This window comes from Hippopotamus amphibius, chromosome 1, assembly GCF_030028045.1.
Source record: "Hippopotamus amphibius kiboko isolate mHipAmp2 chromosome 1, mHipAmp2.hap2, whole genome shotgun sequence".
In the NCBI taxonomy this organism is placed as follows: Eukaryota; Metazoa; Chordata; class Mammalia; order Artiodactyla; family Hippopotamidae; genus Hippopotamus; species Hippopotamus amphibius.
Window position 1 is genome coordinate 223,944,835 of NC_080186.1, and position 23,552 is coordinate 223,968,386.

The 23,552-nt window shown below is 34.9% G+C and overlaps 1 protein-coding gene across 10 annotated transcripts in view; it reads right to left on the reverse strand.

The window, feature by feature from the left end:
* Positions 1-23,552, reverse strand: part of ERBIN (erbb2 interacting protein) — a 114,112-nt gene that overhangs the window by 42,724 nt on the left and 47,836 nt on the right. For all 10 annotated transcript variants that reach the window (XM_057742230.1, XM_057742175.1, XM_057742250.1 and 7 more), the window contains exons 5-9: positions 17,490-17,568; positions 15,555-15,644; positions 13,400-13,456; positions 9,614-9,677; positions 7,559-7,633 (exon numbers count right to left, since the gene is read on the reverse strand). In XM_057742230.1, the coding sequence (XP_057598213.1) occupies positions 7,559-7,633; positions 9,614-9,677; positions 13,400-13,456; positions 15,555-15,644; positions 17,490-17,568 (365 nt within the window). The remainder of the gene's footprint in view (positions 1-7,558; positions 7,634-9,613; positions 9,678-13,399; positions 13,457-15,554; positions 15,645-17,489; positions 17,569-23,552) is intronic.

The following is a 23,552-nucleotide window of genomic DNA, read 5'->3' on the forward strand; positions in this document are numbered from 1 at the left end:
ACATAGAAGCAACCTAAATGTCCACTGACAGAGGAATGGATAAAGAAGACATGGTGACAATTTGCCCTGCAATCTCAGTTCTCTGATGTACCTAAGAAAAGTTACTGATTTTCAACTGAGCATTTTCTTGCTGTAAGAATGGGAGTGACAACTTCTAAGATCTGCAGATGTCAGAGCTGAAACTGCAAGTCACAAACGTTATTTTATTAATATTTATTGTTTTTCATGTTCTCTGAGCCTTTTGGATCTGTGTTTGATTCCTGATCAGAAGTGACCATCATTGGAGGGGGACGAAAGATGGCGGTGAAGTAGAAGGACGTGGAATGCATCCCTCTCCACAGATGCATCAGGAATACACCAAAAGACGCAATAATTCCCACAGAGAACCAGCTGAACACTAGCAACGACCTCGGACACCAGAAAGGACTGCAAAGATCCTGACATAACTGGGTAGGACAGAGGGGAAAAAAAAAACAGAGAAAGAGGAATAGAAGAAAGGAAAGGGATGGGTCCCACACCCTGGGGCGGGGGGATCTGAAACAGAAGGGAGATTGTCGAATTCAGGGAAATGTCCCTTATCTGATGGGGAAGCCCCTTCTGCAATGGGGAATTTCCCTGAGTCAGAAGGGAGGCATTTGGGACTGTTCAAAGAGGGTGAAGCAGCTGAGCTGTGACAGAAGGGAAAGAGTGAGAAACACACAGAGGGTCTGCACCAAGGCTCAGCATGCCCGGACTGAGACATCGATTCAGAGCTGAACAGGGGGTCTGGGAGCTGGAACGTGGGAACCGGAGAACTGGTTCAGGGTGAGAAACATTGTTGGCAGTGGAGAGAAGGACTGAGAGGACATGAGGGAAGAAATCCGCAGCAGAGAGTGCCTACCGCAGAAAGCTGCACAGCCATAGTGGCGGCTAGATACTGCTGACTCACAAGCAGGGGGGAGGAGCCATGGTTTGAGTCGCTCTCTCAGCCTGAGCCGCCCAAGTCGCCATGACCCAGGCACGGCGTCACTGCTCACTCACTCCCAGGGGAAGGAGCCACTATTGTACCTCTCTCTCCCCACACACCAGTGCTTACAGACAAACAATAAAGGAAGCTCTGCTGGTTGCAGAATACTACAAAAAGCCCAAGGCGGGTAGAATGACACTTAACAGCTGAGACCCCAAGCAAACAGAAATACTAGTATTAATTCTATTGATCTGGTCCATTCTAGGGTCAGTTCTAGCTTGTTTTTGTTTTGTTTGTTTTTTTATTAATTACGATCTTAGTCCTAAGGAATCTACACGTTTTATAACATATTTTTTTATTCTATTTTTATTTTTGGCCTTTTTACATATTTTTATTTCTAGCTAAGTTTTTTGTAGTGCTGACTGTATCTCTCCTACCTTCTTTTCATCTCTATCTTTTATATATTTCTATTTCTTTTCCTTTTCATATTTCCAGTCACACTATGCTCTTCTGTTGCCCTGGCTTCTATCCTTTTTTAGTTTATTTTATCTTAATATACTTATAAGCAATATTATCGGTCTGCTCTGTTTCCTTGCTTTATTATCCAGATGTCACACTGCTTTGGTATTTATTATTAGGTTTTGTCTTTATCTTAGTTCTAAGTATAACTGTCTGATTTCATTCTGAGAATCTTCAGTCTGTCTGGTGATACTCTTGCTCTTTATCATATTTGATCCTAGCTTTCAAAATCTCCCTGGATTTGTGTTTGTGTGTGTGTGGTGTGCTTTTGTTTTGCTCTGTTTTGGTTTTGAATTTCTGTTGCTATTCTCTTTGACTGTCTGATAGCATACTGGGGTTCTTCTGTCAGGTCTTTCTAGTGCCTTATGTTCTATTGGATTCAGTACTTGTGTGTCTTATACATGTGTGTGTTTCCCTAAAATAGTATTTCTTTGACTCAACACTTTGCCATTAGTCTGGGGCTTGGACAATCTTCTTTAAGCTCCTTTATTGCCAGGACAAGCAACTTCTGAAGTTTGGACTACTATGAGAAAACAAAGAAACACCAGGCAGGCAAAGAAGCAGGAAAAAAACCCCACAAGACCAAATAAATGAAGAGGAAATAGGAAATTTGCCTGAAAAAGAATTCAGAGTAATGGTAGCAAAGATAATACAAAATCTTGATAATAAAATACAGAAAATACAAGAAATAGTTAATAAGGACTCAGAAGAACTAAAGAGCAAACAAAATGTAATGGACAACAAAATAACTGAAATTAAAAATACTCTAGATGGTATAAACAGCAGAATAACTGAGGCAAAAGAATGAATAAGTGAGTTGGAAGATAGAATGGGGGAAATAACTGCCACAAAGCAGGAAAAAGAAAAAAGAATAAAAAGAATGGAAGACAGTCTCAGAGACCTCAGTGACAACGTTAAGCGCACCAACATTCGAATCGTGGGTGTCCCAGAAGAAGAAGAAAAAAAGAAAGACTCTGAGAAAACATTTGAAGAGGTTATAGTGGAAAACTTCCCCAACATGGGAAAGGAAATAATCAAGTCCAAGAAGCGCACAGAGTCCCATACAAAATAAACCCAAAGAGAAATACACCAAGGCACATATTAATCAAACTAATGAAAATGAAACACCAAGAAAATACATTAAAAACAGCAAGAGAAAAGCAACAAATAACATATAAGGGAAAACCCAAAAGGACAACAGCTGATCTTTCTGCAGGAAGTCTGCAGGCCAGAATGGAGTGGCAGGATATATCTAAAGTCTTGAAAGAGAAAAATCTACAGCCAAGAATACCCAGCAAGAATCTCACTCAGATTTGATGGAGAAATCACAAACTTTACAGACAAGCAAAAGTTAAGAGAATTCAGCACCACCAAACCAGCCTTACAACAAGTGCTAAAGGAAATGTTCTAATCAAGAAACACAAGAGAAGGAAAAGAGCTACAAAAACAAACCCAAAACAATTAAGAAAATGGTAATAGGAACATACACGTCAATAATTACCTTAAATGTAAATGGATTAAATGCTTCAACCAAAAGACACAGACTGCCTGAATGGATACAAAAACAAGACCCTTCTATATGCTGCCTACAAGAAACTCACTTCAGACCAAGGTATATGTAGAGACTGAAAGTAAAGGAATGGAAAAAGATATTCCATGCAAATGGAAGTCAAAAGAAAGCTGGAGTAGCAATACTCATATTAGACACATTAGACTTTAAACTAAAGACTACTACAAGAGACAAGGAAAGACACTGAATAACGATCAAGGGATCCATCCAAGAACATATAACAACTGTAAATATCTAGGCACCCAACATAGGAGCACCTCAATACACAAGGCAAATGCTAACAGCCATAAAAGGGGAAATAGACAGCAATACAGTAATAGTAGGAGACTTTAACACCCCACTTACATCAATGGACAGATCATCCAAACAGAAAATAAATGACACACAAGCTTTAAATGACACATTAGACCATCTCGACTTAATTGACATTTATAGGACATTCCATCCAAAAACGACAGAATACACTTTCTTCTCAAGTGCACATGGAACATTTTCCAGGATAGATCACATTTTGGGTCACAAATCAAGCCTCAGTAAATTCAAGAAAACTGAAATCATATCAAGCATATTCTCTGACCACAACGCCATGAGACTAGATATCGATTACAGGAAAAAAACTGTAAAAAATACAAACACATGGAGGCTAAACAATATGTTATTAAACAACCAAGAAATCACTAAAGAAATCAAAGAGGAAATCAAAAAATATCTAGAAACAAATGACAATGAAAACACAACAACCCAAAACCTATGGGATGCAAAAGAAGTTCTAAGGGAGAAGTTTATAGCAATACAGTCCTACCTTAAGAAACAAGAAAAATCTCAAATAAGCAACCTAAACTTACACCTAAAACAATTAGAGAAAGAACAAGGAAACCCTACAGTGAGCAGAAGGAAAGAAATCATAAAGACCAGGTCAGAAATAAATGAAAAAGAAAGGAAGAAAGCAATAGCAAAGATCGATAAAACTAAAAGCTGGTTCCCTGAGAAGATAAAATTGATAAACCATTAGTTAGACTCATCAGGAAAAAAAGGGAGAAGACGCAAATCAACAGAATTGGAAATGAAAAAGGAGAAGTAACAACGGACACCACAGAAATACAAAAGATCATGAGAGACTACTACAAGCAACTATATGCTAATAAACTGGATAACCTGGAAGAAATGGATACATTCTTAGAAAAATACAATCTTCCAAGACTGAATCAGGAAGACATAGAAAATATGAACAGACCAATCACAGTTACGGAAATTGAGACTGTGATTAAAAATCTCCCAACACACAAAAGCCCAGGGCCAGATGGATTCGCAGGCAAATTCTATCAAACATTTAGAGAAGAGCTAACACCTATCCTTCTCAAACTCTTCCAAAATTTAGCAGAAGGAGGAACAATCCCAAACTCATTCTATGAGGCCACCATCACCCTGATACCAAAACCAGGCAAAGATGTCACAAAAAAAGAAAATTACAGACCAGTATCACTGATGAATATAGATGCAAAAATCCTCAACAAAATACTAGCCAACAGAATCCAACTGCACATTAAAAAGATCATACACCATGATCAAGTGGAGTTTATCCCTGGGATGCAAGGATTTTCAATATATGCAATCAATGTGATACATCATATCAACAAATTGAAGGATAAAAACCATATGATCATTTCAATAGATGCGGAAAAAGCTGTTGACAAAATTCAACATCCATTTATGATAAAAGCTCTCCAGAAAATGGGCATAGAAGGAAATTACCTCAACATAACAAAAGCTATATGAGAAACCAAATGCCACCATCATTCTACATGGTGAAAAACTGTAAGAATTCCCTCTAAGAACAGGAACAAGACAAGGGTGTCCACTCTCACCATGATTATTCAACATACTTTTGGAAGTTTTAGCCACAGCAATCAGAGAAGAAAAAGAAATAAAAGGAATACAAATTGGAAAAGAAGAAGTAAAATTGTCACTCTTTGCAGATGACATGATACTATGCATAGAAAACCCTAAAGACTCTACCAGAAAACTGCTAGCACTAATTGATGAATTTAGTAAAGTAGCAGGATACAAAATTAATGCACAGAAATCTCTTGCATTCCTATACACTAACAATGAAAATGCAGAAAGAGAAATTAAGGAAACTCTCCCATTTACCAATGCAACAAAAAGAATAAAATACCTAGGAATAAACCTGCCTAAGGAGGCAAAAGACCTGTATGCAGAAAACTATAAGACAATATTGAAAGAAATCAAAGACGATACAAAGAGATGGAGAGACATACCATGTTCTTGGATAGGAAGAATCAACATTGTGAAAATGACTGACAGACTCAACACAATCCCTATCAAATTACCAATGGCATTTTTCACAGAACTAGAACAAGAAATCTTACGATCTGTATGGAAATGCAAAAGACCCCGAATAGCCAAAGCAATCTTGAGAAGGAAAGATGGAGTTGAGGGAATTAGGCTTCCTGACTTCAAACTATACTGCAAGGCCATGGTGATCAAGACAGTATGGTACTGGCACAAAAACAGAAAGAAAGATCAATGGAACAGAATAGAGAACCCAGAGGTCAACCCAAGCACATACGGGCAGCTTATCTTTGACAAAGGAGGCAAGAATATACAATGGAAAAAAGACAGCCTCTTCAATAACTGGTGCTGGGAAAATTGGACAGCTCCATGTAAAAGAATGAAATTAGAACACTTCCTAACACCATACACAAAAATAAACTCCAAATGGGTTAAAGACCTAAATGTAAGACAAGACACTAAAAAACTCCTTGAGGAAAACATAGGCAGAACACTCTATGACATACATCAAAGTAAGATCCTTTTGGACCCATCTCCTAGAATCATGGAAATAAAATCAAGAATAAACAAATGGGACCTCATGAAATTTAAAAGCTTTTGCACAGCAAAAGAAACCACAAACAAGACAAGAAGGCAACCCTTAGAATGGGAGAAAATACTTGCCAACGAAGCAACAGACAAAGGATTAATCTCCAAAATACACAAGCAGCTCATGCAGCTTAACACCAAAAAAGCAAATAACCCAATCCACAAATGGGCGGAAGACCTAAATAGACATTTCTCCAAAGAAGACATACAGATGGCCAACAAACTCATGAAAAGATGCTCAACATCACTAATCATTAGAGAAATGCAAGTCAAAGCCACAATGAGGTATCACTTCACACTGGTCAGAATGGCCATCATCAAAAAATCTAGAAACAACAAATATGTTGGAGAGGGTATGGAGAAAAGAGAACTCTCCTGCACTGTTGGTGGGAATGTAAGCAGGTATAGCCACCGTGGAAAACAGTTTGGAGGTTCCTTCAAAAACTAAAAAGAGAACTACCATATGATCCAGTAATCCCACTCCTGGGCATATACCCAGAGAAAACCATAATCCAAAAAGAAACATGTACCGTAATGTTCACTGCAGTACTATTTACAATAGCCAGGACATGGAAGCAATCTAAATGCCCATCAACAGATGAATGGATAAAGAAGATGTGGCATATATATACAATGGAATATTACTCAGCCATAAAAAGGAATAAAATGGAGCTATATGTAATGAGGTGGATAAACCCAGAGTCTGTCATACAGAGTGAAGTAAGCCCGAAAGAGAAAAACAAATATTGTATGCTAACTCATATATACGGAATCTAAAAAAGAAAAAAAATGGTACTGATCAACCCAGTGACAGGACAAGAATAAGGATGCAGATGCAAGGAATTGACTGGAGGACACGGGGTTTGGGGAGGTGGGGGTTGGAAGGGAAAGCTGGGACGAAGTGAGAGAGTAGCATAGACATATATATACTACCAAATGTAAAACAGATAGCTAGTGGGAAGCTGCTGTATAACAAAAGGAGATCAACTAGATGATGGGTGATGCCTTAGAGGGCCAGGACGGGGAGGGTGGGGGGGAGTCGCAGGAGGGAGGGGATATGGCGATATGTGTATAAATACAGCTGATTCACTTTGGTGTACTCCATAAGCTGGTACAAGAGTGTAAAGCAAGTATATTCCAATAAAGAGTTAAAAAAAAAAAAAAAAAAAGATGTGGTACACCTATGTAATAGAATATTACTTAGCCATTAAAAAGAATGAAACAATACCAGCTGCAGCAACAGGGATGGACCTAGAGATTGTGACACTGAGTGAAGTAAGTCAGACAGAGAAAGACAAGTATCATACAAGAACCCACTGCAAAGTACAGGGAACCCTACTCCATACTCTGTAATGACCTATATGGGAAAAGAATCTAAAAAAGAATGGATATATGTACATGTATCACTGACTCACTTTACTGTGCAACTGAAACTAACATCACATTGTTTTAAAAAAAAAAGTGTTGATAATTTTAAAAAAATTAATTTGCTCCTATCTAACAGTATTAAGAATTAAATAATCATTTTTAAACTAATTAAAACTTATTTGAAAATGTATAATTCATAAAAATGCAAAGGCTAGATAGCAATAAGGAAAGTCTTTAAAATTTGATATACATACCCCTGGAATAAAAGTCAGTCTATTGCCATCCATCCAAAATTCTTTCAATCCACTTAGCTGCTCAAGTACTTCAGGCTGTTTAGATTGGGGAGTAGGGGAGAAATACATCAATTTACTTGAATATATTTATTTGGCAAAAGAAGCTCCCTTGGGAATTTCTAACGATAACTTCCAGTTGAAAAAATCTTTTAAATTAGGAGAAAAAAAAAAGCAGAGCCAAGACTCAAGCCTTTCCACTATATTATAGTTATTACATGAATATTACTAAATAGGCATTCCATAACAGAAGATTGCATAAAACTCATTTAAGCTTTTGATTGCATAACAGGCTCAAGTATTTATACAATTAATAAAGAAAACAAAACCCATTACTTTCAAGAATACAGTAAAAAGATACTCTTAACCATTATCTGTAAAAAGATGTAGATTTTTTCAGGGAATCTTTAAAAAAAAAAAAAGAAAGATATTCCCTGATGACTAAGAGGGAGGAAAAAAGAAATAAGGCAACATACATCTTAAAAGTCCAACAATAAAGGAAAGGTAAGTAAACCAACGCATAATCATATGATAAGTATATTGTGTTATTTTAAGCTTCTAGCAATTACATCGTAGAATACTGTTTATAATATGTTGAGGACCAAAAAATTAAAGAGAGGTAGTGGACCTTGGTATTCAGCAAAATTTGCTCTTAGGTATTCACCCTTGGAGGCCCTTCTACATGCATCCTTTGAAAATATTTCTGTCATACCACAAACCTGTGCCCAATCATCGACAGTATGATGGCACGGGGTGTCATCATATCTAATCACCATAATAACATGAGTAATACATTAAAGGCATGTCATTCAGATTTACTGTTAACATATAAATACAGGTAAAAACTCTAAGTTTAACTTGGATTAAAAGAAATCTCTTTTTGTGCTTTAACTGTTACAATTCTAATAGTAATTTTTAAAAAATGTACACTGTTGAAAGACGGAAATAGTAAAAAATTAATGATTTTGAATGCTGCTCTTATTCATAAAATTAGCAGTAATTTAGAATTTTTGAAATGTTAATATGGAAATAGATTAATACATATAAGACAAATACTCAGAAAATGTACAACAGATAATTTAGGAAGCATATTCATTTTTTCACAAGGAGAAAAAATTCTACAACACAGTAAAACTCATCGTATACCGGCTTCAACTAAAATATAATAAAGAATATAAAAAAGAATATTTTAGAAAAAACATGAGATACCCAAAACCACCATGCTCCTCCAGTGACTTCAGCTGAAAAGCTGTCTATTTAGTGAGCAAACGTACAATACCCACAGAGCAATCATGCAGCTGAAAGTGCTGAGAAATTCTTGTTCTTAGGACTATCATTTGAAACTTACAGCGATTTGAAAAAACAAACTGGTAAACATAATGTAAAAATTTTAATGATGATGATATTCAAGTTAATGAATTCCTCTTCAAAAAAATATCTAGCTTATTTTGTGAGTTCTCTTTGAGCAAGGACTGAAGACAAAGAACTGCTTACATACTTCTTTCCTTTTTGATTTAGCATCATACTACTTCTGCATACAAAGCAAAAACATAATCCAGAGGTCTCATTACCAACTCGAAAATAACAACTGTTTCACTCAGTGTTTTCCTTTTAGCTATTAAGTAAAATTATAGAGAAGTCCTTTATCACTGAATAAATTCCTAAGCAATACTCCCCTAGAGTTATTTTTGACTCTGAAGTACTTTCCCTGAAGCATTCTAGTCCGATGAAACTTTTTCCCTTACAATCTTTCAAAGTTTCTACCTCCTGTGCCTAAAAACTTTTAATTACCTTTTCCATGGGTTTCTCATTAATTTTACATTTTTACCCTCACTCCTGTCAGATGTTATCTGTTTAATTTTCACTGTTAAAAACTTCCATATGTTGTCTCTGTAAAATATGTGTATAATCTTCACCCAATTTTATACTTTAAAATGCAGAGAAACAAATACATTAATTTTCACATTTTGCTTGTGATCAAATGAAAGACTATGGAGAGCAAGGCTGGCGAGAACTTACCACCTCTGTGAACTCATTGCTTCCCAAGTCCAGTCTTTCCAGCTGGGTCAGTCTATTCATGGTTCTATGCACAATGGATTAATAAAGAATTAAGTATACAAAAATATCAATCACATGGAATCTTTAAAAATTCATAGTGTAAAATATTCTTATGTATTATCTAATAACACAGGCTTTCAAATGTTGACAAAATTAAAATAATTTTCTACGAAAAAAGTCATGTTTAATTGCTAAATAAAATGAAATAAGTTATCAATTATTCTCTAATTTTGCCTTCTCATCAGGTTATTTCTTTCCTTAAGAAGTAACTGCAGCTCAAGAGGGAGGGGAGATGGGGATATATATGTAAATACAGACCATTTACTTTGCTGTACAGTGGAAACTGCACAACACTGTAAAACAATTATACTCCAATAAAGACGCGAGGAGGAAAAATAAAATAAAAAAAGAATTGCAATAAATTTAAACCCACAGCCCAGAATGAGTAATTGATTTTCCTTTTTTTCCACAAAATAAATTTTTAGATAGTATAAAAATTAACTAATGATTAGATTGTTTGGCAGCTTCATATTAATTACTACCATTTTTCAACACTGGTGATGTGAATATTACACTGTTCCCCACATTTTCAAATTAAATTCAATACAATTCAAAATAAAGTTTTATATGAATCACAAATAATTATTAGACTGTATTTATTTTAAATTAAAGCTATAATATACCATTTTTTAACTTCCAACTTAATACCAACATTTCTCTGCAACTACAGAAACTTGAAGAATGTACAAACTGATTTCATGATGAAATAAAGTTGTATTTTTATAGCTCCTTCAATAAAGGCACTTTTTCAACTAAACTAATTGCTAATTAATTCAAACACATATTTACACTCTTATATTATTATTTTTAGGAAAACCTATTATTTAATAGAGATGCTACCAGCTACCCAGATAAGGAACTACATTAATTTTTTAAAAAAATCTATTATCATTATTTTTTCTTTGGGAGCGCCACATGGCTTGCAGGATTTCCCCAACCAGGGATTGAACCCAAGCCACAGCAGTGAAAGCACTGAATCCTAACCACTAGACCACCAGGGAACTCCCTAAGAACTACTCCCTAAGAAAATGATGGCAAAATACTATCATCATATTATTAATATATCAATATGTAAATTGGGAAATTAACATCATTAAAAACCAACAGACTCCTTAAATTACAACACAAGAACACAGATTATTTCTATCTTGAAATTCAACAAATTAGTAAGTAAAATAAAACTTGCTTAAATTTCTCTGGCTTTTTAGTGAAAAAAAAGAATACATATCATAATTGTAACGTAATTATGTTATTGACCTATCATTAGAGAAAGCTAATTTTGCCTAACCCTGTCATTTTAAATATGCCATTCTATCAACACTCCTTTAATTTATCTCCCAACACCAATTTTTCTCAAAGCTGCTTTATTTAACTTTGATTTACTGAGCGACTATTCTCAGGTTCTATGAGGTACTATAATTCTACTTCCCTTACTCACATCTGTCTTTGTCCAGAAAACCTGTAAATCAGTTCAAATTTGTTTTATAACAAGGCAAAAAGGTGTTTACAGGATCTTTCTCAAGAAAGATTAGATACTAACTCCTATGTCCATAATACTATACCAGGTTGACATTTGAGAAAGGTAAAGAGGACTGTGAGGAGGGGGTAAGATTGAAAGAAGAATATATGGTCTTATTTTTCTTAATTCAATATTCTTATAATGACAAGATAACACAAAATTCACATGCAGCAATTAGATACTGTATATCAACAGGGGTAAGTTATTTTTTTAAAAGGGTACAAAAAGAAAAGCAGTGCACTGGAAAATTTAATCACAATATTGTTAGAAATTTAAGTTTTAAAACTGATTTAGGAAAACGTGAATGACACAGATATGTAATAAAAATGAAGAAATACGTGGTAAAATTCTAAAAGCATCTCTGTCGCAACTTGCTGTAGCTAACACTGGCAACTTTGGTCCTACTCATATACCTCAATAATCTAAGACACAAAATTTCATCTTTTTATTTTCATTTCATTTTCACATCTTTTTATTTAAGATCCAACTTCCTACTTCAAGGAGAAAGTAAAAACAATAGCCCTCAAATTTCATCCTGTTTACCTCTAAAATTCCTTTCTATTTAAATCATTTTTACCTTCTCTTCTCCTGCCTCAGAGGTAAAATATACATCCTTTGTGTTCTTCACACTGTGCCCTTCAGTATTAAGATGATATTAAATTTCATTTAACTACATATTTTAAAAAGCTTCCCCACTGTTCTAATCTTTGATCATAAAAGGGTCCACTCATGTAATCTGAATGCACATGACTTTCCTAACATATAAAACTAAGGCCTCTCTATAGTTTGTGAGGCCTCAAATATTTTAATCATGCCTTAAAAAGAAAGCAGTAAAGAAATATATTTGCAAATACACTGAAAGAGCCCAATCTGAAGTTAAAGACTTAAAACATAAGGAGTTAAGTGAATTACCTATGATATCAGAGACACCATATTAATTGTAGGCTTAGGTATTTCAGTAAACAATTTACACCTTGTTTATTCAAATCTCTTAGTGGTCAAGTTCTGAGCTAAGGAGTCATCAACGCCAATACCAAATCTGTAAAAATTTAAACCTTTTCGAATTTTAATATGGATAATTCCCATTTTAATTTATACTCACAGCCATCACTATAAACTCTAATCATTCCAGCCTTTTGGGAATCAAAACCAGATATGCTCCTTGCCCTCAAAGACTTAGACTCATGGGTGGGGATGGGGCGGGGAGAAGGATCAAGTACATGTGCACATGTAAATATGCTGGCCAGGTAAGAATAGAGAAAAATGTATTTTAAAAATTACACTAATGTGGTAAATGTCATAACAGATAAAAGTAAGATGCCACAGAAGTTAAGTAAACAGAACAACTAACTTTTGGAGAACTGGAGATGTGTCTATCAAGAGGTGACAACTCTTTACAAATAAATTACAGGAGTCTGAGAAGTTTTCTGTAAGGGTCAGAGATTTTAGGCTTTGCATACAGTCTCTGTCACAACTACTTGACCCCACCACTGTAGAGCAAAAGCAGCCATAGACAATATGTAAATGAATGAATGTGGTTCTAGTGAAAGTTTATTTACAAAAATAGGCACTGGGAAAGATTTAACCAGTCTGTAGTTTGCCACTGTCTAAATTGTAAAAATGCAGCAGTGAATCAGGGTATTTTAAGACATTTCTTCAATAAATGAACACAGACCAGCACATTTTGAGTTTGTAGATCTGTTTTAGTTTTCTTATTTGCTCTTGGACTGCATGTCCTCTTGATGTTAGCTTACCAGCAGGGGGCCCACCATCCCATTTCTAAGTTACAACATACTAAAACCAAACAACTTCTGAGAACTTAGACTTATCAGACCTCCCATGAAGACCTTATGGGTCTCTCTATGTAAGAGCCCTAGTGTAGAAACAGGGACCTTTATTTGGGACTCAAGTGGACTTTACATACTTATTATTTTGACTTTTGTCACATAAGACTGAGTTCCAGAGAGCTATGAAATCACTATTAAATACTAACAAATTTATAGATTTTTATATTGACCACCACTAATTAATATACAATGAGCACAAATGTCAGTCTTTTAAAATAATTTGTACTCATATTTTAGATATTAAAAAGTTAATATTTCTCTAAGGATTTAAGAATTTAAAATTCTAAACGAAATTTCAGAAAGGATAGCACCTTTACTTACTTTGGCAACATTTTCAGCTGGTTTTCTCTCAGTTCTAATATCTGGAGTTTAGTTAATCTGCAAAACAAATAAAATAAATCAAAGATGACAACAATGAAGAATTTAACAAAATAATGCCATCCTCTAAGGTTTTAAAGCAATCAATATTTACTGTGGAATTACAACATGCAGAATATTGTATTAAAAATTACAAAGAAAGAAAAGACTTTCTGCTTCTTAGAATTAACAGGGGACGGGGGATGGGGGCGGGCGGTGTGCAGTAAATACTTCCAGACATATTCAGAGCACAAAATAATTGTCCCCTAGTATCAGTCCTAATGAACTTCATTCATTTTTGTGGGGGGGGGGAGCCTCCCTACATTATTAGTCATTAGTAGATTAGAGAACAGTAATTTAACTCTAGAGTTGAGCTCTGAGAGAGAAAAATAAACACAAGGGGACGTGGAAAAGGAGAAATCCTCTGGCACTTCAGTGATGCATATTCCAATAAAATTAGAGGATAAATGAGCAGATGAACAGATCCAGAGGTGCTCACTAATGCTAAAACAGCAATCATATTACAACACACAACGTATGAAGTCAGCAGGTTTATACTTTAAACTTACACAGTGTTACATGTCAAATATATTTCCATTTAAAAAAGTGGTCCAAATATCAGATACAGAAATCTGACAAGTACATGAAATGTATGTATGTATAAACACACACACGTGTATGAACATTTATGTGTGTACATACATACACATATACATGTACGTATGTAAATATATAAAGCATTATAATGTGGTTCCCACAGGACAGTCTTTGGGCTGCAACAATGCCCAAATTCTTTTTTCTTTTTGGAAATACAATTGACAAACATTATGTTAGTTTCAGGTATACAACGCGAGTCAACATTTGTATATACAGTTGACCCTTGAACAACATGGGCATCAGAAGTCCAACAGGATGGAGTAAACTGCCTGAGCTAAAGCTGACCCATAGTGACCCTTGAACAACATGGCTTGGAATCATGCAAATCCACTTACACACAGATTTTTTTTTTAATGGTAAATACTATGGTACCACATGATCTGTGGTTGGTTGAATCTGCAGATTTGGAACCTTGGATACTAAGGAATTACGGATATGCAGGGTCAATTACAAATTATATGTGGATTTTCGACTGTTTAGAGGATCAGCACCCCTAACCCCTGCATTGTTCCAGGGTCACCTATATTGTGAAATGGTCACCACAAAAAGTCTAGTTAACATCTGTCACTACACATAGTTACAAAAAAAATCTTTTTCTTGAGATGAGAACTTTTAAGATCTATTCTCTTAGAAACTTTCAAATACACAATACAATATGGTTAACTATAGTCACCATGCTGTATATTACAACCACATGATTTACTTATTTTAAAACTAGAAGTTTGTACCTTTTGACCACTTTCACCCATTTTGCTCCCCACCCCACCCCCACTTCTGGCAACCACCAATCTTTTCTCTGTATCTACGAGCTTGGGGTTTTGGTGATTTTTTTAGATTTCAGATGTAACTGAGATCATATATTTGTCTTTAGGACAAAAAAGATGACTACCATATTATAGTGTATATGTAGCTGGATAGCACTATCTCTAGTAATTAAACACAATAATAATTTTATGCCTATTGTTCATTTATTGATTCACTTTTTTAATTAGAAAAATTACTCACGGCCTATAATATGACAAGAACTGCTTTACGTTCAGGGGGGAGCAATGGGATGGACACCAGAAACAAATTTTTCTTTTCTCCACAACTTTGATGCCAGTTAAGACAGATAAACCAATAATTAGATCATTTTTAAAAAAGTATAAGTGCTAAGAATAAAGCATTCCATCTCAAATATACAAAAATTACCCCGATTTAAACTCCCTATTTTTATATACTTTAAAATCAAGTTTTAAATTACTTTTTTCTTTTAAATTTTCACTACTTATTTTTACTTGGGAAAATAAATTCCAAGCCAAAATAACAAGTTCTGAAGAAACTGTAAAAACTACAATGCTTGGAAATAATTACAAAAAAGAGCCTATGAAATTGTAATTAATAGTATTACTAAAGCAACTTGTAGTTTCATAAACTTTACAAGAGCTAACAATAGAAGGTTTTAGAAGAAACTATAACTTACCTGCCAAAATTAGCTGGCAAGAACTCAAGGAAAGCGTCATTCAGATATAACTGGGTTAGGTTTAACAGCTGAGAAAATCCATCAGGAAGCCTATGTAAAATATACCAGAATTTAAATTTAATTCATATACAGAATTTTGGTCTCATTAAAGTCTGTCTAAGAAACTGTCTAACCAACATATGCTCTTAACAGATAACAGTCACCTCTTTAATTTTATGAGTGATCCTCAAACTGCAATTTGCTTTTTATAATAACTTACCTGTTTCAATGTTTACACCTTCATCATTCTGTAAAAAGGAAGTGTGACAATACTTGCCTCAGTAAGATAAAATCTGCACATAACAGTCAACTATGAACGAGCCACCCACACAGAAATGTATTCAGGCCATGACTATGACATCAGCAGGCACTCGTGAAATTCACCTTATCTAACATCAATCCAAAGGGCTAAAGAATTCTAAACTTTGACAGTACTGACTTTTGGGGCTAGATGATTTTGTGTTGTTAGGAGGCTGTTTTCTGCACTGTAGGATATTTAACAGCAATCCTAACCTTTAACTCACTAGAAGCCAGCAGCACTGGCCACCACAAGTTGTGAAAACCAAAAATGTCTCCAGAATTTACCAAATAACCATAAGAGCAAAATTGTCCCCATTTGAGAAACACTGCTTTAGATTATTTTCAATTTCAATATTTAGTCCCTAAATAACCAAATAAAGATTGTATAATTTTATAATGATCAAATGGGAAGAAATAATATTAAAAACTGAATGATACTTAAGATCATAAGAAGCTTATAAACAACTTTACCATGTAAGAACCTATAAATAGCTTTACTTTTACTTCCTCTGGCTTGCAAAAGAAATTACAGATCTAGAACTTGACGCTACAGCAGTATTTTCAGATGAAGGTAAAGCATCATCTTTTGTCCTTTACATGTTTGCCTATGTCTGGAAAAACTCATTAAATACAATATTGTAATGTGTGAAAGCTGGTTTCAACTTTCAACTTAGCTATGCTAAGCTATGCTTTATACATCTTCTGCTTCATCATTCCACCTCTGCAAAATTTAACAGCTTTGGTGCTAAGAAAGCATTCTGCTTAAAGCCATTACCAACACAAAAGAATATATGTGACCTCTGGTATATAGTACAACCAATCACATGGCTTTTCCCTTTTTTTGTTGTTTTTACCTTTCTGACCTTTTGGTTTCTTTTATTATTTTCAACAGTTTGAGTGCGCCACACGTTGAATTTGCCGGTGAAGACATTCTTATATTATGCAAGTAACACTGAGCTAGGAAACCTGTATTCTAGTCTCATTTCTGACATTAACTATTTGTGAGACTTGGAGAAAAGCACCTGCATTATCTGTATGGATGTCAAATCTACCTTTGTAACATATGAGGTCAGAAAGAGTAATTAAAGGCTCCTTTTTTATCTAAAACTAAAATTTTGTATAGATTTAAGATTGATATTAACTGTTCATTAAAATGTAGGAAGTAGTTTTCTACTATATCATAGTTGCTTTATTCACAAAGGTAACTTTATTTATTTGTTTATTTATTTATTTATTTATTTATTTATTCAGGCTGTATTGGGTCTTCGTTGCTGCACGTGGACTTTCTTTAGTTGCGGAGAGCAGGAGCTACTCTTCTTTGTGGTGCTCAGGCTTCTCACTGCAGTGGCTCCTCTTGTTGAGGAGCACGGGCTCTAGGCGCTCAGGCTTCAGTAGTAGTGGCATGTATGCTCGCAGGCTCTAAAGCACAGGCTCAACAGTTGTGGCGCACAGGCTTAAGTTGCTCTGCAGTATGTGGGATCTTCCCGGACCAGGGATAGAACCCATGTCCCCTGCGTTGGCTGGCGAATTCTTAACCACTGCAGCACCAGGGAAGTCCCACAAAGGTAACTTTTAATTCAACAGAGAAGAACTTACTTGGAAATAGGATTTACACTGGCCTCCACGACTGTCAAAACTTTACAATTTTTTATATTTTCTGGAAACTCCTGTATTCCTAGAAAATGAACAAATAATTAATGATCAGGTGAAAAGAATCTATTACAAAGGAGAAAATCATTAACAATATTAATAATTAATGTACATTTTGCAGATTCAAACTTAACCAACTGAGCAGAACCTTTATAAATTGACACCAATGTCAAATGCAACAGAACCACCTCAACAATTTCTCTTTTGCCTCTTTTTAACTATTGCTAATTAATTATCTTGCTTAGTTTTATCTTCCCTTCCTTCCCCCAGCTGTTCTGAAAATCACTGCCTTCTTTATGTGGTGTTAAGGACCCAACATTCAGAACAGTTAGCATTCTTTCTGTTTTTTTTCACATAAAAAGAGGCTTTTTTAAAAATTTTTATTGGAGTATAGTTGATTTACAATATTGTGTTAGTTTCTGCGGTACAGTAAAGTAAATCAGTTATACATATACATTTATCCACTCTTTTTTAGATTCTTTTCCCATAAAGGTCATTACAGGGTATTAAGGCCCTCATTGGTTATCTGTTTTTTATATAGTAATGTGTGTAAAAGAAGCATTACTTTTTAAATGCTGGGATCCAGATTGAGCTGGCCCCAGTACATATAGGATAACAAAGCTGAAAGCAAAGCTGAAGACAGAAGAGGTAGACAGTATGTATCAGATATGCCAGCAGATATCCCTGAGGCAGTTGTACACTTTACTTTTGTAAACTACAACACAAATGTGGCAAGTCAAATTATGGTAGAAGTAACACAAATGTGGCAAGTCAAATTATGGTAGAAGTTTCTAAGCACTTAATCTTATCCCTTCAATTTATCTCAGCAAAAATATAGCAACAAAAATTTCTGAACTAGCAACAATCCACGGAGAAACTTTAAGTAGTACAGTTGTAATTTAGTTTAGAGGAATGCTAATTAGTAACTTTAAAAAATATTCCAAAAATACCGTGTTATAAGGCTCATTCCTCCACTAACACAATATGATTATTAAAAAAGGTTGACACTAGAGGATCATTTAAGGCTCTTTCAACTTCACTGATGTATGATTCTAAGCAAGTCTGCCACAGTGCCAAGTATAGAATTTCAGATGATGAAAAATGAATGATACAAAATCATCAACTGGCAAATACTACAGTAATAACTGACCAGTCAAAACTCATCAATGGATGCTGAAATTAGTGGATGAAAGAATGAAGAAAAACAGTATACATTTATAAAGTCTCAAAGTTTCTCCCCCGAAAATACTTACTAATTTTAAGAGGGGAAAAAGTGAATAAATCTCACAGACACCACTTAAACTGTTTCAAAGTTAGCATCAGCAGCTAACCACATCATCATGGGTTAACCAATGGCTAACCAATCTTAAGATGCACTGAGAAGGGGCGCAACATCTACTGCTGTATTCTTGTCCCAAATACCCAATCTGAATTTAATCACAAACAAACATCAAACAAACCCAAATTCAGGGAACTCCTATATAGCTGGCCAGTAGTCTTCAAAACTCTCTAGGTCAAAAAAGATAAAGACAAAGGAAAACTAAAGAACTACCTAGATAAGAGGAGATCAAAGAGAACTGACTGTAGTAAATATCCAAACCTACTACACACACACGCGCGCGCACACACATAAACTGGAAAAACCTAAGTTAGACTGGGGGACTGTATCAATGTCAGTATCATTACTATTCTATAATAATTGCAAATATTACCACTGGGGGAAACTAGGTGATGAGTACAAGAGTCCCATTCTGTAATGTTTCTTAAAACTGCATGTGAATCTACAATTATCTCAATAAAAATTTCAATTAAAAAAACCTGGGCTCAATGATTCCTTAAGGAAAGATTTTATTATTGTTGTTTTATTAAAATTCAATTTCCCTAACAGTGTCGAGATGATTTTTTTTTTCAATTTTAGTTTAAGGAACTTTTGCTGGAATTTATGGAGTTCATGTAAAGCTTCAAATCAGAAAATGTTAATATTGATGGATATCTAATGATATTAATGAACTACTGTTAGCTTTTTTTTTAAAGTGTGATAATAGAGAGTTTCACTTGAAATATTTATACATGAAAAGAGCTGTCTGATTTGCCTTAATCAGAGGTGGCAATATAGGAGGTATAAATGAAAATAAAACATGTTGATAAATTTTGAAGCTGACTGGTAGGCACATCAGGTTTACTGTATTATTCTCTCTACTTAGATAACAAGATGAACGAAAAAGGACTTTAAAACAGCTATTGTGGGCTTCCATGGTGGCACAATGGTTAAGAATCCACTTGCCAACGCAGGGGACACTGCTTTGATCCTGGTCCGGGAATATCTCACACGCTGCGGAGCAACGAAGCCCATGTGCCACAACTACTGAGCCTGAGCTCTACAGCCCGTGAGCCACAACTATTGAGTATACATGCCACAACTACTGAAGCCCAAGAGCCTAGAGCCCATGCTCCACAACAAGAGATGCCACCGCTATAAGAAGCCTGTGCACCACAATGAAGAGTAGCCCCTGCTCACCGTGACTAGAGAAAGTCCGCATGCAGCAACAAAGACCCAACGCAGTCAATTAATTAAACAAAGAAAAGAAAAAACAGTCACTGTACTTAAAGGGAAAAAATGAACAAAATGGGGAGGAAAATATTAAATGTGAAAAGTGGAAACTTTACAAATGATAAATACAATATTTGAATGAAAAATTCACAGGACAGGATTAAAAAATTAGTCACTGTAGCAGAAAATGTCAGTGAGACAAGAAGACGTGGCAACAGAAACTAGCCATTCTGAAACATAGAGGTGGAAAAATATATGAAAACCCAGAGATACACAGCACAATGTAAAGCAGACTAAGATATATTTACCTATCTTTAGAAGCTTGCTCATCAGGCACCACTAAGAGTACATGCTTTGTGAGGGGAAAACCTTTGCCTCTCTTGTTAACTAGTGGAATAGGACATGGCACATAGTTATCAGTGTCACTAGATAATTTCTAATACCAATTTTCATACTACAATACCTACTTATATTCTTGTTGACATTTGATGTCTTTACTTTTTGCCAGTATAAGGGTTGAACCTCACCAGAAATAATAAAAATATTAATTAAAACTAGATATTTTCCTGACATTTCCTAGAGATAGATGAACACATTTTCATGTGTTTACTGATCTATTTAAATTGAAGTACAGCTGATTCACAACATTACATAAGTTTTAGGTTACAGAATAGAGATTCAGTATTTTTTTTAAAGATAATACTTCATTAAAAGTTATTACAAGGAGGGCTTCCTAGGTGGCGCAGTGGTTAAGAGTCCGCCTGCCAATGCAGAGGTCACGAGTTCGATCCCAGCTCCAGGAAGATCCCACATGCCACGGAGCAACTAAGCCCGTGTGCCAAAAAAAAAAAAAAAGTTATTACAAGGAAAAAATTAGAGCTTAAAAAATGAAAAAAGTAATAAAAAAAAAAAAGGTTATTACAAGGTAATGGCTATAATTCCCTGTGCTGTACAATATATCCTTGATATTGGCCTATTTCATACATAGTAGATCATATTTCTTAATCTCATGCCCTTATCTTGCCCCTTTCCCCTTGCTGGAGGAATCAAGTTCCCTGACTTCAGACTATACTACAAAACTACAGTAATCAAAACAGTATGATACTGGCACAAAAACAGAAATACAGATCAATGGAACAAGATAGAAAGCCCAGAAATAAACCTACACACCTATGGTCAATTAATCTATAACAAAAGAGGCAAGAATATACAACGGAAACAAAAGACAGTCTCTTCGATAAGTGCTGCTGGGAAAACTGGACAGCTACATGTAAAAGAGTAAAATAAAATTTACGTGTGTATGAATCACTTTGCTGTACCTGAAACTAACACAACATTGTAAATCACTTACTTGAAATTAAAAAATTAAAAAACGGGACCTCCCTGGTGGTCCACTGGTTAAGACTCTGCGCTTCCATTGCAGGGGGCATGAGTTAGATCCCTGGTCAGGGAACTAAGATTGAACTAAGTTCCTGAATGCTGCGTGACACAGCCAGAAGTAAATTAAAAAAAAAAAAAATTCTCTAGGTCCATCCACATTGCTGCAAATGGCAGAATGACAGTCTTTTTTATAGCTGATTAATATTGTATTGCACGCATGTGCACGCACACACACACATATATAAAGTATGTCTTCTCTATCCAATTTGTCTGCTGATGGACATCTGCATTGCTTCCTACTGATCATTTTTATTTCTTCTTCTTTGAATTCTCTGTTCCTTGTACATTTTTTATTGGATTATCTTTTAATTATTGTTTGTAAGCATTCTTTAGAAATACTAGTATACCAAATGTTTCCTCACAGCCTGTTATGAATTTTTATTTTATATTTTGTCATGTAGAAATTTCATCCCTTTACTGTTGTGCTTTTAATATTTGAATAAGACATCTTTTCTACTCCAAAGTCATAAAAATATTTTCCTACATTTTCTAATAACTGTAATTTTTGTTTTTCATATTAGTTTATCTGCAATTTATTTTAGTACATACTGTGAAGTAAGGCTCTCTTTGTTTTTACTATTTCCCATATAAAAACACTGTATGAAATATTTGTTTTCCTTATTCCGTTGATTTGTAGAGGCATTTCTGTCTGTCATATTCCAAATTCTCATATGGTTATGTTTCTGGACAGTCTTTTCTGTTACGCTCTTCCACTGACCTATTCCACAGTTTTATGTTCTTCCTGTTTAGCTCATACTACACATTTCTTGTTAAGTTCATTTCTAGATATGTGTGATAGATGGATTACATTTATGATCTCACTCCATGTTACCACTCTCTGCAATGTGCTGTACCAGCTCCTCCCATCAAAATGTGAAGTATAATTTCCCTAATCCTGATTCTGGGCTCAGCCATCTGTTTTGCTCTGGCCACTGAAATGTTAGCACAATTGATGAAATCAAGGGTTTAAAAAAGCCCTACCTAATTTCCACTAGATCTCAGATTCCTCTTACTGTCCTATGAGGACATGCCTGGGATGCCTCGGCTGGCCTGATCGAGGATGAGATCTACAGCAGAGCCACTCCTGTTATCCCAGCAGAGAATTTCCAACATTTCAATTTAAATAGTCTTTATCTATTTTTGTTATTAAAGTTTTATTACCCGTATAAACTGAGTCGAGTACTTTCCTCCCTTTCTAATCTCTAGAATAGATTTTCTAAATTAAGAATTATCCCATTCCATGAAGGTTTGGTCAAACTTGCCCCTAAAATTAGGTCTAATAGTTTTTCTGACTACTAATTTGATTTCATATTTTCAGTTTTCTCCTTCTTGATTTTGGAAATTTTTCATTTCATCTACGTTTTAAACTTTAGTGGCTTTATAGCATTCATTTTCTTTTGAGTGAAAAGTCAGTTTTAAATAAAATTATGGTAACAGGGATGCGAGAGATGTGGTTTTTTGGAGGGAGTAAGGGACAGGACTTTTCTTAATGGTGAAATAAAAACTTGACAACTCTATTACAAGTCCCCAAAATGGAACTACTGATCTATAAAGCATTCCTTTACCTGGACATTTAACACTTCAAATATACATTTTAGGGCATTTATACAATGAATTAATAGTATCTGTATGCTTCTTATATTACTGCTAATAGACTGACTCAATTCTCTATTCTAAACACATGTAACTACTTAGTACTTTTGTACAACAATTCTTGTTAAATTTGACTTACCTGTTAATAATACCGTCCATATTTTTTACTAATTTTTCTTCTTTCTTTTCTCTCATTTATTTACATCCAAAATATTTACTGTTACTGAATCATGTAAATTTAGCAGTTAAATTCTTATCAGTTCTTCAACTAATAAATGATTTGTCAAGTGATAATTCTACTGAGGATGCATTAAAATAACTCTCCTAAAACATTAAAATAGCATCCCTTTGTTGAAAATGGCTATGTATATTTTTATGGGGGTGGTGGCAGGGCCTAAGGGATATCTGGTAGCAGCAGGGCTCCC